This window comes from Puntigrus tetrazona, chromosome 11 (genome assembly GCF_018831695.1).
Source record: "Puntigrus tetrazona isolate hp1 chromosome 11, ASM1883169v1, whole genome shotgun sequence".
Taxonomy (NCBI): Eukaryota; Metazoa; Chordata; class Actinopteri; order Cypriniformes; family Cyprinidae; genus Puntigrus; species Puntigrus tetrazona.
This window is the reverse complement of record NC_056709.1, coordinates 835,063-851,093: the sequence shown is the minus strand read 5'-3', so window position 1 is coordinate 851,093 and position 16,031 is coordinate 835,063. Positions and strand designations below refer to the sequence as shown.

General features: G+C 40.3%; 2 protein-coding genes across 4 annotated transcripts in view; both read right to left on the bottom strand.

Annotated features, from left to right (window-relative positions):
* The window catches only part of atg7 (ATG7 autophagy related 7 homolog (S. cerevisiae)), a 63,995-nt gene extending 61,076 nt beyond the window's left edge, over nt 1-2,919 (bottom strand). The window contains exons 1-2 of one of the 3 annotated variants that reach the window (XM_043251600.1): nt 2,123-2,919; nt 660-845 (exon numbers count right to left, since the gene is read on the bottom strand). In XM_043251600.1, coding sequence (XP_043107535.1) covers nt 660-845; nt 2,123-2,174 — 238 coding nt within the window. In that variant the 5' untranslated portion in view covers nt 2,175-2,919. Of the gene's footprint in view, nt 1-659; nt 846-1,726; nt 2,096-2,122 lie in introns of those variants that run through there. The other 2 variants (XM_043251598.1, XM_043251599.1) reach the window with 2 other exon arrangements.
* A 2,266-nt stretch (nt 2,920-5,185) lies between these two features.
* Nucleotides 5,186-9,462, bottom strand: hrh1 (histamine receptor H1). The gene is made up of 2 exons (XM_043251613.1): nt 9,305-9,462; nt 5,186-7,723 (listed from the first exon to the last, which is right to left on the bottom strand). Exon 2 carries the CDS (start codon nt 7,678-7,680, stop codon nt 6,064-6,066), a length of 1,617 nt encoding a protein of 538 aa, XP_043107548.1. The 5' UTR covers nt 7,681-7,723; nt 9,305-9,462; the 3' UTR covers nt 5,186-6,063.
* Between the last annotated feature and the right edge of the window lie 6,569 nt (nt 9,463-16,031).

The window sequence follows — 16,031 nt, the reverse complement described above, 5'->3', positions numbered from 1 at the left end:
GATCTATCTATTTAATGGACCAGATCCAAATATTAATAGATTTAACTAGATTTATTTTTTAATTTGTAAATGTTGAAAGTAACATAAAATGTATTATTTCATCATTTTACAATAATAACATATATATGTATATATATACACACACACACACAAACACACACACACATACATATACATATATACATACATATATATATGCAAATATATGGACATACACATACCACAGACAGTTAGGTCTATATATATTTGGACATTTTTAGCTGTTGATCAAAACATTTTATATAAAACATTATATATATGTTACAGCTATATGACAAACATGGGCCTAAAGTGTGGCATACAGTGCAGATATTATCACACACACAGTAGAAATAAAAATTAAAATTGATATTATAATCAAATTTCGAATTTTTTGGAAAAAACTTTTGTCTAATCAAAGAACGAATCTTAAAATACTGCAATTCAGCCACAGCACAATATATTTACATAAAGACATTCGGCAGGACTGAACATTACAAAGGACAAACGTACTTTATTCAGTCTCTAATCATCAGCTATTAAGTGACTTTCATTCTCAGGATCTAAGCGATCTGTTCTAACAGAAGCCTAGCACTTAATCCCAGCAAAAACAGCCCTTTGATTACATTCCCCTGACTCACCGTTATAGTAGTAGCCTTTGATGTTTTTTGGACTCTCGTCTAAGCGGAAGTCGTTGAGTTTCTTCTGGGTGAGCTGATGCCAAAACCCTGCCTCCAGGGCACTGCAGAACGGGGCGAACTGTAGCTTTGGGGCGGCTGCGCCTCTCTCCGTCGACTCCGCTTCCATCGGGAACGATGCTTTGACTCCTTGTGACACATAAGAGAGCAAACAATGAGTACAACAATAAGACAGGTTTACTCAAACACTGAATCTTTTAAAACCTTTTACATGATGTTGCTGTAAATACAATAATACTAATAAATATATATAATATATATATATATATATATATATATATATATATATATATATATATATATATATATATATATATATATATATATATATAATACAAATACAAATATATATATATATATATATATATATATAAATACAAATATATATATATATATATATATATATATATATATATATATATATATATATAAATATATATATAAATATATATATATATATATATATATATATACATATATATATATATATATATATATATATATATATATATATATATATATTTGTATTTATATATATATATATATATATAAATACAAATATATATATATATATATATATATATATATATATATATATATATATAAATACAAATATATATATATATATATATATATATATATAAATACAAATATATATATATATATATATATATATATATATATATATATATATATATACATACAAATATACACATATATATATATATATATATATATATATATATATATATATATATATATATATATATACACACACATATATATATACATATATATATACACACAAACATATATATACACATACATACATACATATATACATATATATATATATACACACACACACACACACACACACACACACACACACACACACACACATTTATATAAATGTAATGTTTCAGTTTGTCAAAAAAACAATTACATTTATAGTCACAGGCAGCAATGTCATGTTCTTTGAGAAATAAAAATAAATCAAATAGTACAACCTAGCATACTTCTCAATGTTTCTTACTCTAACGCATGCATTTCTTGCTGGATTAGGTTTTGTGGAAGTTGCTTAGTTTTCAAGCAGTAGTTCCCTTTTTCTTTACTTCAACAAGCTTGGATGTCTACATTAATGAGACGTTCATTTAGCACTAAAGTGACAAAAGATCAGTGTGATTAATGACGTCGTGTCCATGTAATTAAGTAAAAGCCCAGGTGATTTGAGCAGCGCTGCCTCGGTGAAAGCTCTGGCTCTCTGTCGCTGTGAATGGGCGCGGCTTTTAGACACGCTGCAGTCAGAAGCATCACACTGGACGCTTTATATCAATTATAGTTCTGTAAATGACAAACAGAGACCCAGAGCAATAATAAATGCATATGACAGAAACATCACTTACCAGACAGAACTTCCTGGTTTAGGTCATATGACCACGGTCGGCTTCCACGCATGCGCAGTCTGTTTGTTTTGGTACCGTAGCAGAGCTAGCGCTTCGCAAATTACTTTAAAATTAATTTAATTTAAAAAAAAATCAACCCCGTAGCGACGGTGGTGCTCGTGGTGATATTTTCGCTGATGCTGCGACTAGTTAAAGCTTCGTGTTTAATATTTCAACTTAAAAACGCTGTCTAATCGTAGTCGGTGTTAGCATACACGCGTTTCTGAGAAAAGCTCGGAAGCGTCACGTTATCCAGCTGAGGAGATGTCGGCAAACAACGTTAACCGGTCGCTTTAGGGCTTTAGATGAGTCCTCTTGTGCTGCCTTAATGTCCAAAACAAGTCTTAGGGTGCCAAAACCATCGAGTAAAAGACAAAAACCCAAAACAAAAGGAAAACGCACACAATTAGGCAAGAAAACACTGACAAAAACTTATAAACGCTGTTCCTTTTCATTGTAACTGTGTCAGATGAATCGGTTCAAGTGTCGGGTGCCGTGCAAAGCAGATGGGTGATGGTGAACTAGCCAGAAAGTCCGGACTGATAAACAGCACGACACCTTTACAGAAGCTTTCATTGAGCTCCTGAGTCAGTCGAGATCAGCAGCATTCCTTCAGTCCTGTCCTGCATGCAGCTTTTCAGCACTATCCTTTAAAACCACCTAGCAAAGGGATGCGTCACGAATAAACAGCACAGATAGGAAACCCTAGTGTACACAGAACTTATACACATTTTGCATGCTATCAAGCTAACCATGCAATGTCACAATATCTTATGATACTTGTGAAAGCAGGCTAGGCTACACCAAAAAACATTGCATTAATAATCCATAAACTCAAGTAGTCACACTTAAAGATCGTATAACATGATTTTCCTCAGCTTCTGATGCATGCGCATTATTCTTCAACATTTTGTTTATACTGACTTTTTTATTTTTAATCAAAATGATGAGTATGCCACAAATACAGCTCAGGCTTTTTTAGACAGGGTGTAAAAAAAAACATTCGTCTTTCCGTTTGAGGCCTTTTAAATGTTCTTTATTCAAGTTATGAAACGAAATGCTGCAGACAAATAAATCGTCCTTAGCATTTTTTCCCAATACAAATATCTAAACATGTTTAAATAAAAAATACATTTATAACTGTTGTAAAACTGGAAGATATTTTACTATATATGTAAAAAGCTTACATTTATCAACTGCAAAAAATAAAAATAAAAATGAGGGTAACTTGACATCAAAACCATGTTAGTTGTCATTTAAATGAGTGTTTTATTAAATGTGGGTCATCTTTACTTACATGTTAATTTTGCATTTAATAGATTCATTTGATAGGAATTATATTTACATGAAATGCTTTCCTTTTAAAGCTTCGAGTTCGTTCTGAACATGCTGATTATCATATACCCCGAGTTTTTGCATGTTGGCATGTGGCGTCTTCTAGCTCTCAGTGCATTCCCTTTTGACAAAACTCATTTTTGAGTTCAGTTGATCGGAATTAAATGTGCATTAATTCCTTATTTCCCGTTTACTGTAGACTTTCTACAGGTCCATCGTAAAAAGCTCTCCGCAAAGAGAGAAATGCTGAAATTACAGGACATTCGCCAAAACATACTTCTCAGTTTATTTTAAGAAAACCATCTAATTGAGTCTGGTTATAGCAAGAAAGCACTTTTGTTCCACCAATCACAGGGTTTCATAGAAAGTGACAGGCAATGAAAGCTAACAATGCAAACTGCTAGAAGAGAAAGAGGACTGAATGGGACTAAGCACTGCATTGCAATAGTATTACATTATAATTGCTTTTCCATAACTTGAATTCTTTGTAGTCCATTTTATCGTCACCTCATCGTTACACGCGCTCATAAAATACAGCAATGCATCTATTTTATATGACACAGAGGCAGTATGAAACGACATATTTAATCTTTGCATGACCTCAGTGTTACGTTCTTCATCAAACACAGACATCCCTTTACTGGCTGCGTCCGGAAGCTGAAGGCAATCCAACGATTCTGACACTTTCTGACATGCTTTATGAATTTTGGTGACTCCAATTCCTATAATATCCCATAATAAAAGATTTGCTTTGTACAGAATTGATCCACTTTTGATGTTACTCCTATCAATATATTTGCTTGCTTACTGCCAAAGCTTTCTCTATTTTATGTCGATTATAACACCTTCATGCTGCACTCTTTCGGCTTTCGGACGAAGCCATTTGGTCTAAAATGCGTTTTAACGTCTTAATGATGTTTCCGTTTATATCAGCTTTCTTTGAATCATCATTTTTATTGTGAAAAACAGAGATTGCATGATGAATCATCCAGGAGCTCAATGTATACAGACGATTTGTGCATAGTATACATACATCACTGCTTTCTTTTGAAAACTCTTGATTATCATACACCCAGAATTTCAATGTCTGCATGCGGTTCAGACCACACTAAACCACCTGCGTCGCAAACCAAACTTAATTAATGCCAGGGCATAAAACACACCAAACCCGAGTTGCACATCAATGGTGGTTTCAGGAATCATTATATTAGTGTTGTTTAAGTAGATCCCATGATCACATCAGATCTGAGTGCCGAAGCAGCAGCAGTTTCAAAACACTCTGAATGAGTTTATCACATAATCTGATGCAGATTGCAGACAGGTCAAACTGACATTCAGCGATAAATAATAAAACTGCTCAGCGCTTACAAGATGCCCCAAAAATAACACAAGCATGGCAGATGCAAAGAACACAAGAAACGCTTCAGAAAACACCAACGGAGCAGGCGGACGGAGCGTTCTTCATGTCTCCTCGGGAGGGTTGCAAAACGATTCATCGCGATTAATAAAAAAAAAATTAAATACTAAATGTGTACATATACATATGTATTATGTATATAAACACACACACACACACATATTTATGTGTATATTTAAAACAGTATTTCCATGTAAACACACATTTATATTATATTTAACTATAAAAACTAACTTTTTTTTATATACATGTATGTGTGTATGCATTTATACAGCATATACATAAAACATATACACAAATAGGATGTAAACAGCAAAATAACCAAAACACACAATGACACTGGCCAAATAAATAAATATAATAATCAATATGACAAAAGCGGCAGCTCGTTTTCCATGTTTTATCAAAAAATTACGTTTTATTATGTACAGCAAGCACATGATCTATTTATATCTACCTCTTTTCTATCTATCTCTCTCTCCCTCAGAGATGAACTTCTCTGGCAACTTTATCCATAACATGAACTTAAAAATAACTTAAATTTTCACGAGACTTTTAGGAGATGCACAGACTCAGAGCTAATTCACATGCTCTCTCTCTCTCTCACACACACACACACACACACACACACACACACATAACCTAGCTATTAAACGCATTGCTAACTGCATTTTAGGTCTAAAATAACAATTTGGGATTAACAATGGAGGCACTGGATGGGATGAGGAAGAAATAGTCCTACTCACATTTAAAGTACTATAAACCTGGCAAATACCTTGAAACATATCATCTGATCGATGTCCTGAGGTGCGGCAACTCTAGAATAAGCAGAATAATTGACGACGGGCCGTTGAATTATTAGAGATATATTGCACACCCGAGGTACATCACCACCTTTTACTAATAATTCAACAGTTTGTCGTCAATTACTACTTGCATATAATATAAATTATTTGAGTATAAGCATATACATGTAAATATGTTTTAAATATATACTGTATGTATGTGCTTATATATAAGTAATAAATCTACACCGCACATATTTTATGTAAACAAAAACTTAATCGTTTCACAGCAGTGATGTAAACACAAATGTTCATTTTGGATCAATTAATCACAATTATTCGTTTTGCAGCCCTTCTCTTAACCTTCACTTATTGATGTGAAATATCTTCTTGAACACCCGCTTGAAGTTCTCATTGCACAGCGGGTAGATGAAGGGGTTCAGGGTGGAGTTGATGTATCCTAGCCAAATAGTGAACATATGAAGGTCGTGATGCACGCAGGTCTCACACAAGGCCATGACCATGAAGGTGATGAAGTACGGGATCCAGCACACCATGAAGACGCCGATGATGAAGCCGAGCTGCCTGGCAGCTTTCCGCTCCTTCCGGATGCGCATGCTGTGGATGCTCTGCTTGGACTGTTCGCAGAGCTTCTGCCAGGTTTGTTTGGCGGGGAGCGCGTTAGCGGCGTCCAGCGGAGGGCTGTTCTCGGCCCAGGGCGACGGCGGAGACGGCGGAGCGCTGTGATTGCACTGAACCGCGGCGTAACTGTGAATATCCACATTCCCTGCGCTCTCGCACATGTTGGCCACCGAGTTTGGCACTAACACGTCGTTCACGCTCATGAACGCTTGGGGCTGAGCGTTGCTCTCGGACTGCAGGAAGGCGAGGGATAACGCCGGGCCTTCTGCGACCGTGTCCCCGTCGTCGCTCTGAGACGAAACCTCGTCTTGCACGCTCTTTCTCACGCGCTTCGAAAGACCGAACATGGCTTTCGCCTTGTAACAACTCTTCCTCTTTGCCTCGGGGGTAGCGTCCTGTTTATTGTCCCTGGAGCTGTACGGCTGCTCCAGACTGTACTGATCCAGCAGGCCCTCGTTTTGAGAGAACGCCTGCGAAGCCAGACTCTCTCTCTCCGAGGCTTTGGTTATCTGCAGCTGCATGCCGTTATGTAGCGCTTCGTCCACTTCGGTTTTCACCATCGGACCGGCAAAGTTCTCCCACTCTCTGTAATGATCGCGCACCGCGATGAAAATCTGCGAGTAGAACAGAAGCATGAGGAAGGAGGGGATGTAGAAGTTGAGGATGGCCGTCAGGACTTTGAACCAGGTGACGAAGCGGAAGTCCGTGTCGCATTGGCTCTCCAGCTCAGGCTTACGGTCGACTCGAGCAAACACCCGCCAGCCCAGGATGGGAACGGTCCAGGTCATGGATAGCAGCCATGCGCTACAAATCAACAGCGTCGCTCTTCCTCGCGTCCGATACTTCAGGTACTGCAAGGGGTGGCGTACGGAGCGGTACCTGTCCAAGCAAAGGATAAACAAGCTAAAAATGGAGGCCGTGCTGGCCACATAGTCCATGACCAGCCAGAACTGGCAAATAACGCGACCCAGTTTCCACTCGTCCTCAAGAAGGTAGACCAGATTCAAGGGCATGACCGTCGCCCCCACAATGAGGTCCGCTATGGAGAGGCTGACGATGTATAGGTTCCCTACCGTGTGCAAAGTCCGTTCCTTTCTAACGGCAAACAGCACCAGCAGGTTCATGATGACCGTCAGGAGCGAGAGCGTGCCCAGCAGAATCCCCAGCACCGCGTTGTTCACGTGATGGTGGAAGGGAGCGGACGCATTCGAAAGACTCGTGACGTTGGGTTCGGGGTGTTCTTGCAGAATTCGTTTCCCGTTTGCCGCCGTGAGTATCGTAGTCGTCTCCATTGGGCAGTCCAACGTGTCACATGACGTCAAAGTTGTGAGAAAGCACATAGTGACTTTGGGTTTTCAAATTCATATCCACATAATGGAGTTTCTGAAAAGCAAAACCAGAGAGAATGCATCATGTTGAGTTTGTATCGGCGCATATTGATGGGTGACTCATATTTCCGGTGCGCTCAATCCACGTCTGAAATGTCATGTTCTCACGACAGTACAGACGCATGCCGGTTCATTAAGAAGCGGTCGCTGAGACCATGGATGTTCAGAAAATATGTGAGACACGCATTGTCTGGTTGCTAGGAGTGATGGTTTCTATCCATGCTTCACCATAAATAAAACCCTAGACTTTAACAAACCCTCGGCTGTGTGTGTCTAGGCTCTCATCTGAGGTTAGAGGGAGTGTATTATGTTCTTTCAAACCATACACTGAAATACTCGTCAATGGATTTGTGATATGCCCAATTTGGACGAGAGAAGGAAGCGTGCAACTATAATAACCATAATATAATCCGATGAAGAAATCAATCATATTCAAATCCTATAACTTAGTTACTTCCGTGGAACAGAGGAGGAGAAATTCAGCAGATTTTCCAAGCTGGAAATCAGCAGAGATTATTAATGATCTAGTGTCTGTTCCACACGTACTGCATGATTTGACTAAAGGAAGAAATAATGTCCATTTGAATTACATTTATGTTGCTTTTTGGAGGTGTTTGTGGAAAACATCAAGTTCTACCGAATAAAAAAAAAGTCAGGGACAAACAGGTCATCAATCATGCTGTTACTCTCAGGTTTTCTCTAAAGAACTGACCCTGCCTTATATTAGTAGTATAATAATTTACCTATTGCGTTGCAAAACACTTTTGCTGTTACTGAGATGGGAAACAGGTATGCTTAGGGACGGTTTTGATAGTATGGGTAGGTATCAAGGTGGTTTAAGGTGTAATTATATAAGAATTATATAAGAATACAGAAGTTAATTTGTGTAAATGCATGCAGGTATTTCAAAAAACATAAGTACAAAAGTAAGCATGTACACATAAGTGCCATAAAATGATTTATTCAAATGTAAGTAGCTGCTAGCTATCGCATTAGGAGAAACTGTTAAAGAAGCGTTATAAGTAGCCTACGTGAACTAAAGCACTATGATTTACCTATTTGTCCTTTCGTTTGAACCAAAGACCGACCGAACACGAAGCCACTCGTACTTGCACCAAATATTTATGAATTCCCCTGCTTCACAGGGAAAGCTTTTCAGCGATGAACTCACTTTACCTCCTCCAAACACGTTTGCAGCGATTTCTCGACCCATAAAAATGGAGCCAACGCGATCTAGTGATGCGCTTCATGTCTCCGATGCGCCGCGCTCAAAACTAACACGCGTTCATCGTTTTCTGAAGAGATATGGGTCCAAACCCTCGCCTTTTTCTGACACACTGGATAAAGCTGAGCGAAAGGAGAACGAAGCGTGTTGTTCCCGGAGAAGCCGCGCTTCAGTCGACACCTGTGGAATGTCTCTCATCTGCGCGTAAAGTCGAAGCCTTCCATCCAAGCGCGCGCTCTCTGCCCATCACAAAAGCACTTTTACATAGCTGATGTAGTGATTCTCTTTAGTGACATTCATTTAGCCCTCAATGCGATTAGATTGCAATCATAAGCACGAATGGAAACTCACCCTTCCTCCTCGCAGTAATTCCCGGCAGGAATTTATCTCCACGGATCTGATGTTCACTTCGAGCGAACTGGACGCTGTCTGACGATTCACTGCCCTGAGGAGTCTCAGGAGTGTCTCATAAACGTCTCATGAATGGACCCACACACACACACACACACACACACACACACAGACAGAAAGAGAGAAGGAAGCAGAGAGAGAAATGCATTCTTCATATGCTATGCATTTTTGTATAATGGACTCATATTTTAAATTGGTTGTGAAGGTAAAAGTAGCCCATACGTATCATAGAAATACAAAATGTTAATATACCATTATCTAAAATAACGAGTTTCTGTTTAATGAATAAGCATAAATAAATGTTGTGGTGGTAGTCCATCAGAGAGACCTATATTTGTCTTTTACAAAATATACTTTCTGACCGCAATGTGTATTGTATTGTTGTAAATGTTATGTTGAGCAAACCAAAGAGTGGCTAAAGCTCAGGGTCTTTCTTAAATGACAGAACGACAGGAGAGACTTTTCTTTGCTGGCCATTAATCTGTGTCTTGAGCACAGCTTGTGTTATATAGCAGCAGCGCCAGTGCTAATGAACTGGATATCTCTTGAATTGAAATATCTCATCTGTCAAGAATACTTGTGTCTTGATTGTACTACCTTCATTCAAGAGACGGGCAGACTACCTCTTCTATGTGTTAAGGAAATAGGACCTTAATTATTACAACCAGTGAAGCAAATACCACTTTAATTTGTGTGTGTATTCAAGAGCGTATAAAATGAGAATTGATGCTTATTCACGGGGAGAGTACATCATATTTTAAAGCCAATATGAAATCATGTTTGACCCACTGATGTGTCAGTGCTCTTATTTGCATTGTTTCTATTGGGGATGTTTTTCTAAAAAATAAATGCACGGTCAGGCTAATAATAATAAGTTCACAGTAATGGTAAGTAGAGTGTCATCAACAAGTTATTATAGTTTATCTCACATGTAGATGTTTTAATTAATTTGTTACCAAACCCAACTTATGTTTAGTGTTTAGTTAGTTATTTAATTCAACCTTTATTAGACAATAATTGCACATGAATGTGTCAGTTCACTTTTTCCAGTAACTATTAAGACTCCTTTACTACTGGTATATACATGGATATTGGTACTGTTTTATATATCCAAAATTGAACAGTGACCATATGTTTAGCTACAATATACCCTTTATTAATATTTCTGAACTGCTAATTCATCTCCTATCTTTAAACCAAAGCTTCTCCTCAGAAGTACTTTGTTCACATGTAATGTATTTATTTTTTATTTTTAGATGATGTTAAAATGTTGTATGTTTTCTTTTGTGCTTTCATGAATAAATAAAAAAGCTTGTATTTCTCTTTCTGTCTCTTCATCCTTCACGTGACAGATGCCTATACAACAGCCCTGGACGTAGCACTTCAGTTCTCCTTCAGCTGTTTTTATTCTGTTGCTCAGGAGTTGATGGCCCTCCAGCATCCCCAGTTCCTTCTCTTATCCACAGTCTGCACTGGCCTTCAGATAAGGGCTAAGCTGAGCAGGCACTCGTTTTTTATAGTATTTTTCTCCTTCTTCTTCTTCTGCTCTTGAGTCTATGGCAACCCACAGAGCTGCTTGTAAAACAGTTGTTAAATTTGGCACGTAGACATGAAGACAGTCTGAACATTAACCACAGCGAATTTGATTTTCTGTCTCAAGCCCTGTAGTGCCACCAACTTCCCAACATTGTGCTTATGTTCATGCATACCATAAGGGCTGAACACTATGATGAATTTTATGAACAGCATACTGCAATGTGCATGAGACCATTTCCCCACAATATGCTTTAGATTATTCAGATGAAGCTTAGTACTTGTCTTCATAAGCATAAGAGTACAGAGAGGTTATTCTGAGATCCCTTTGCTTATTTCCTTTGGTTTCTAATAAGTTCACACCTATTCTGTTTCAGTTAATTATTACTTGTCTGTTTAAGCCCTGCACTACCTCCCATTCCTGTCCAGTTTTGTTGTTGTGTAGTTCAGTTGCAACTCTATAAGTCATATTTATTTCTATAAGCACTTTTTACAATGCACATGATTTTAAAGCAGCTTTACTCATAGTAATATTGTATTATGTCTATAAGGTCTAAGTGCAATGACTCTCAACTGGTTGGCCTTGCAGTCCCATGGTCATCAAGACAGAAAGCGTCATCCTATCTGTAGTCTTTGTTTATAAAGCACAATATATCGAACAAATAAAAGCAGATCTTTATATCTTTTTATCTTTATGCATTATTATGGGACCGCCATCTTAACGCGATGGAGGGGTGTGAGTGCCTGAATGGCCCTAGGAGCTATGTTGTCCGAGGCTGTATGCCCCTGGTATGGTCGAGAGACCACAAGGGTCCGGTGCATTGTGGTTTAGGCAGCGGCTGAAGGCAGGGACCTCTGTGACCCAATGAAATGTCACCTCTCTGGGGGGAAGGAGGCCGAGTTAGTGCAGGAGGTAATGACTTGAGATAGTCGGGCTCACCTCCATGCATAGCTTGGGCTTTGGAACCCATCTCCTCGAAAGGGGCTGGATTCTACACTACTCTAGTGTTGCCCACAATGTGAAGCGGGGGTTAACCTCCATTTGTTGGAGTTCACCCCAGTGAACGTGAGGGCCGCCTACCTGCGCCTTGACCATGTTCAAACATAAGGGTTTCCATCAGTACACGTGTCATCTGGACACCCTTAGAGCGGAGGTTGATGATTGACTTTGTGGTTGTTTCATCTGACCCCCGGCCGTATGTCTTCTGTCTTCTGTAGTGGGTGAAGAGAGGGCCGAAGCTGTCAACTGATCACTACCTGGTGGTGAGTTGGATCCGCTGGCTGGGGAGGAAGCTGGACAGACTCGGCAGGCCCAAACATACGGCGAGGATCTGTTGGGAACGTTTGGCAGCGTATTCAACGTATTCAACTCCCGCCTCTGGCAGAGCTTTGACCGGATGCCGAAGGAAGGCGTGTTGCATTTCAAGTCCTTCTGAAGCCATACAATGTCTTTATGCAAAAAAGAGAGTGAAACACAAGGTTCCAATCGCTGAAAAGTTCCTGTTCTTGGGTTAATTGCACTCGCATCTCATTCGAAAAGATACACCGGTTCCATACTCACGCAATCGATCACAACACATACAAGAGCCAATACCATTTCACAACCAAGGCTGACTGAAGATTTTTTCTGGCGGCGTTTTTTGAGTTTGCACACAGAGACCATAGCACGCAGAATGAACTTAACGGTGATCACTTCTGTTCCTCTGACAATTCAGTCCTTTTGCCTCAGAAGCCTTGCTATATCCTTTTTCAATAATTAATGATGGTAGTGGTATCTGTCTGTTATATCTTGTGTTTTATTGACAAATGGTAGGTTTAGGGGCAGGGTTTTGTGTATAAATAAAACTGTAATGACTGTTTACATTGAAAAATCACACCCCAAGACAGAAATGGAACAGCCTAAGTGTAAATCATTCATGAAGTGGAAATAGTTGCATGGGTAGACCCTCATCCCTCTATGATTTTGACACAAGAAGTGGGTCTAATTATGATTAGTTTTGTTTAATTTTAGCAGGGTTTTATCATCGTATGGCTGCATTATTAGGAGTTCTTGCTGAACCATAACACCAATCTATGCTGTGTATTAATTATCTTTGATTGTAGCTGGGCTGACTAAAATAAGCAATCTCCAAGCAGATGTGAGAAATGAACATATTCTGAGGTGTAAAACACACACAACAACTGTGTGGTAGAGTACGTCTTGTGCAGACTCACAAAATCAAATTGAAACCAGAATAGATTTCCCACAGGGAAAGAGACCTTTTCCCCACAGGAAGCCATTCTCTTGTTCTGTTAATAGAAAACTGCATGAATAAAATGGAATAAAATAATCACATGACTCTGTATATAACTAGACACAGTCCAATGATGCCACAGACAAAGGTCACCATTAAAAGAGTTTACATGCAAATATGTGTAGAACATAAACAGAAAAGCAGACATAAGGAGGAATCATAACAACGATTAACCTCCTCTTCCAAAATTCTATATCTGAATAAGCAGTTAAAAGGATAGTTCATACAAAAATCAAGGTTCTTTCATGATGTGAATAATCAGGATGTGCACCCTGTAAAGACCCCTCTGTCAAGCTCCTGAAGTTCGTGGATGACACTACAGTCATCTGCCTCATCCAGGACAGTGACGAGTCTGCTTACAGACAGGAGGTTAAAGCGCTGGCTGTATGGTGCAGTGTCAACAACCAAAGAGCGACACATTTCTACTACAATGTTCATTAGCCTTCGAGATGCAGCCGCACTGCTTCCCTTCTGACAGAGAGAACAAGGATCTCCTAATCTAAAAGACAAGATAATCTGGTAGAAGTCAGGACTGGTGACACAGTCTCTAGACAGCTTTGTGGCACATTCCTGCAACGTTTTCTGTCTGTCTATGTTTCTCAGGATATGCTTTGATGTTTTGCACATCGGCAGCAGTGAGTGCATGAAACAAGTGTTATCTACACATGCTGTTTTGTCAAGGGTTGTCGACAGCACCTCTCTACGTATGATGATACCATCAGCCTTGAGTTATTCATGCAACTAGCCATCCATGTCTCAAATCTTATGCAGAGGAGTCAGGACAATCCCTAGCATCAGCCCCATGTTTTCTGTCAACCAGAGCCTGCCAGCTCTCCAAAATCAAAGCAGATGTAAGTTGAATTGAAATTGAATTTCCAATGACTGAGAGACAGCACTTGCTGAATCAAGATATCTGCTTAGACAGTGGTCATTCAAGGCATGTAGTCAATTGTTCAAATCATTTGTTTTAGTTCCAGCTTACTATTAAAATGCTCATTACTGCCTCCAATGTGTCTATTTCAGTCACTGCTCCTTATCAAGACTGGGTCAGCTAAGAACTTAATTTCCAGAAAACTATGCCATTAACTCCAAAACACCCTCAACAAGAAAAGTTAATCAAGCCCAGGCCATAACTGAAAAAACAGTTTTCCTGTTTCTCAGTGTTTCCTGGGATTTGCTAACTTCTAAGACCATTTCATCTTCAGTTTAACTCCATAACTAGGACTAATACAGCTATGCTTCACGGAAAGTGCAAGTCTCTTTCCAGGTCTCCAACATCAGCAAAAACATTTATAAAGCTGAAGCAGGGCTTTTGCACAGCACCAGTCCTGGTTCCACCCCCACATAGATAAACCCTTCACTGAAGAAGGCTGTGGCCACTAATGGTGTTCCATCTATGTGCCTTCTACCCCTGGAAATAAAGCCAAGCAGAGAAGAGCTATGACCTTGCAAATTGAGAATTACTCGGCAGCAAGTAGGCACGAACTGGATGCACTCATTATTCTTTCATGATGTTTACAGACCGTAAGAAATTAATGTATTTCAGAAAAAAATAGGGCACCAGGGTCAATTGGAACGTCCACTTTAAGATCATTTCTGGTGGCCTATCATGGCACCACTTTTAATTTCCTGAGTATCGATTTCATCAAGCTCTTAAATTTGACTTTAAAAGGTTGGTTGCACCTCTGCACCTTCTGCCATTACCAACAAAACACCTGGAGAATGTTCATGGCCTGGGCTGAGTATGCACAAAACGTCTCGGTTACGTATGTAACCCTCGTTCCCTGAAGAAGGGAACGGAGACGTCACGTCGGATGACCGACGAATTGGGATCTCGCTTCGAGAGACCAATCTACCAGTGTATCTAAACAAGCCAATTGAAGATTGGCATGCGCTAATCGCATCCAGCTGCCGCTGATCACAGCGCGTGTATAAATAAGCAGCGGGTGCAGCGCATATTCAGGTTTTCGCTGAGGAGCCGAGCTAGTGACCCGGCCCCTTCAGCAGAGGTGCAACACCGTGGCGGCGGGGCGTGGCGTCTCCGTTCCCTTCTTCAGGGAGCGAGGGTTACATACGTAACCGAGGCGTTCCCTTTCAGTCGGTCACTCGAGTCACGCCGGATGACCGACAATTGGGATCCCTACCAAAACGCCATGGGCGCTGCCTCTTCCAGTGTCCTGTGGGAGCCCACAAGCCCCCTCAGTCTATCGGCGTAGGCCGGGCTCAACCACAAGAAGCCAGCTACTTTTGTAACACTACCCATTCGTAAGACTGGAACACTGGGAACGCCCCACGTTCTAGTGAACAGGGACGTGCGGAAGTCCAGCCTTCCCGTAGGAGGTCTCGGAACGAATACGCATATGGACAGTATTTCAGTTTGCATATGGAAAATTGGAGGTGATTGAACCCTCTTAGGCGGGCAGAAGGTCTGCCGGAAACATGGGGCTCTAAGGCTATGCCGTGGAAATACACACATAAAGTCCTCTTGGGGTACTTTACATGGCTCCCAGCCCTCACCGGTTCTCACGGATTCATCGAGAGGGCCTGGCGCCGGATGCTCCGCAACATCTGGCTGCCGAGGGAATGGAGGAGCTCGACAGGGTCTACTGTATGGGCGCTCTGGAGCGGTTAACAAGCCGACCGAAACCGGGCCTCTCAGTGCTTCTACCAGTTTGAGGTGAGAACACAGGAGGATACCGGTTCCACACGTAGGCTATAGAATCTAGCAATCATGTTGGGGGTCGCCCAGCCCGCAGCTCTACAATCTGTCAGCGAGGTGCCACGAGCCACCGCCCAGGACGATGCAACACTTGCTGAGTGTGCCCGCAACCTGAAGGGGG

Coding starts and splice junctions, on each gene's coding strand:
- hrh1 (XM_043251613.1), bottom strand. CDS start 7,680: ATGTGCTTTCTCACAACTTTGACGTCATGTGACACGTTGGACTGCCCA.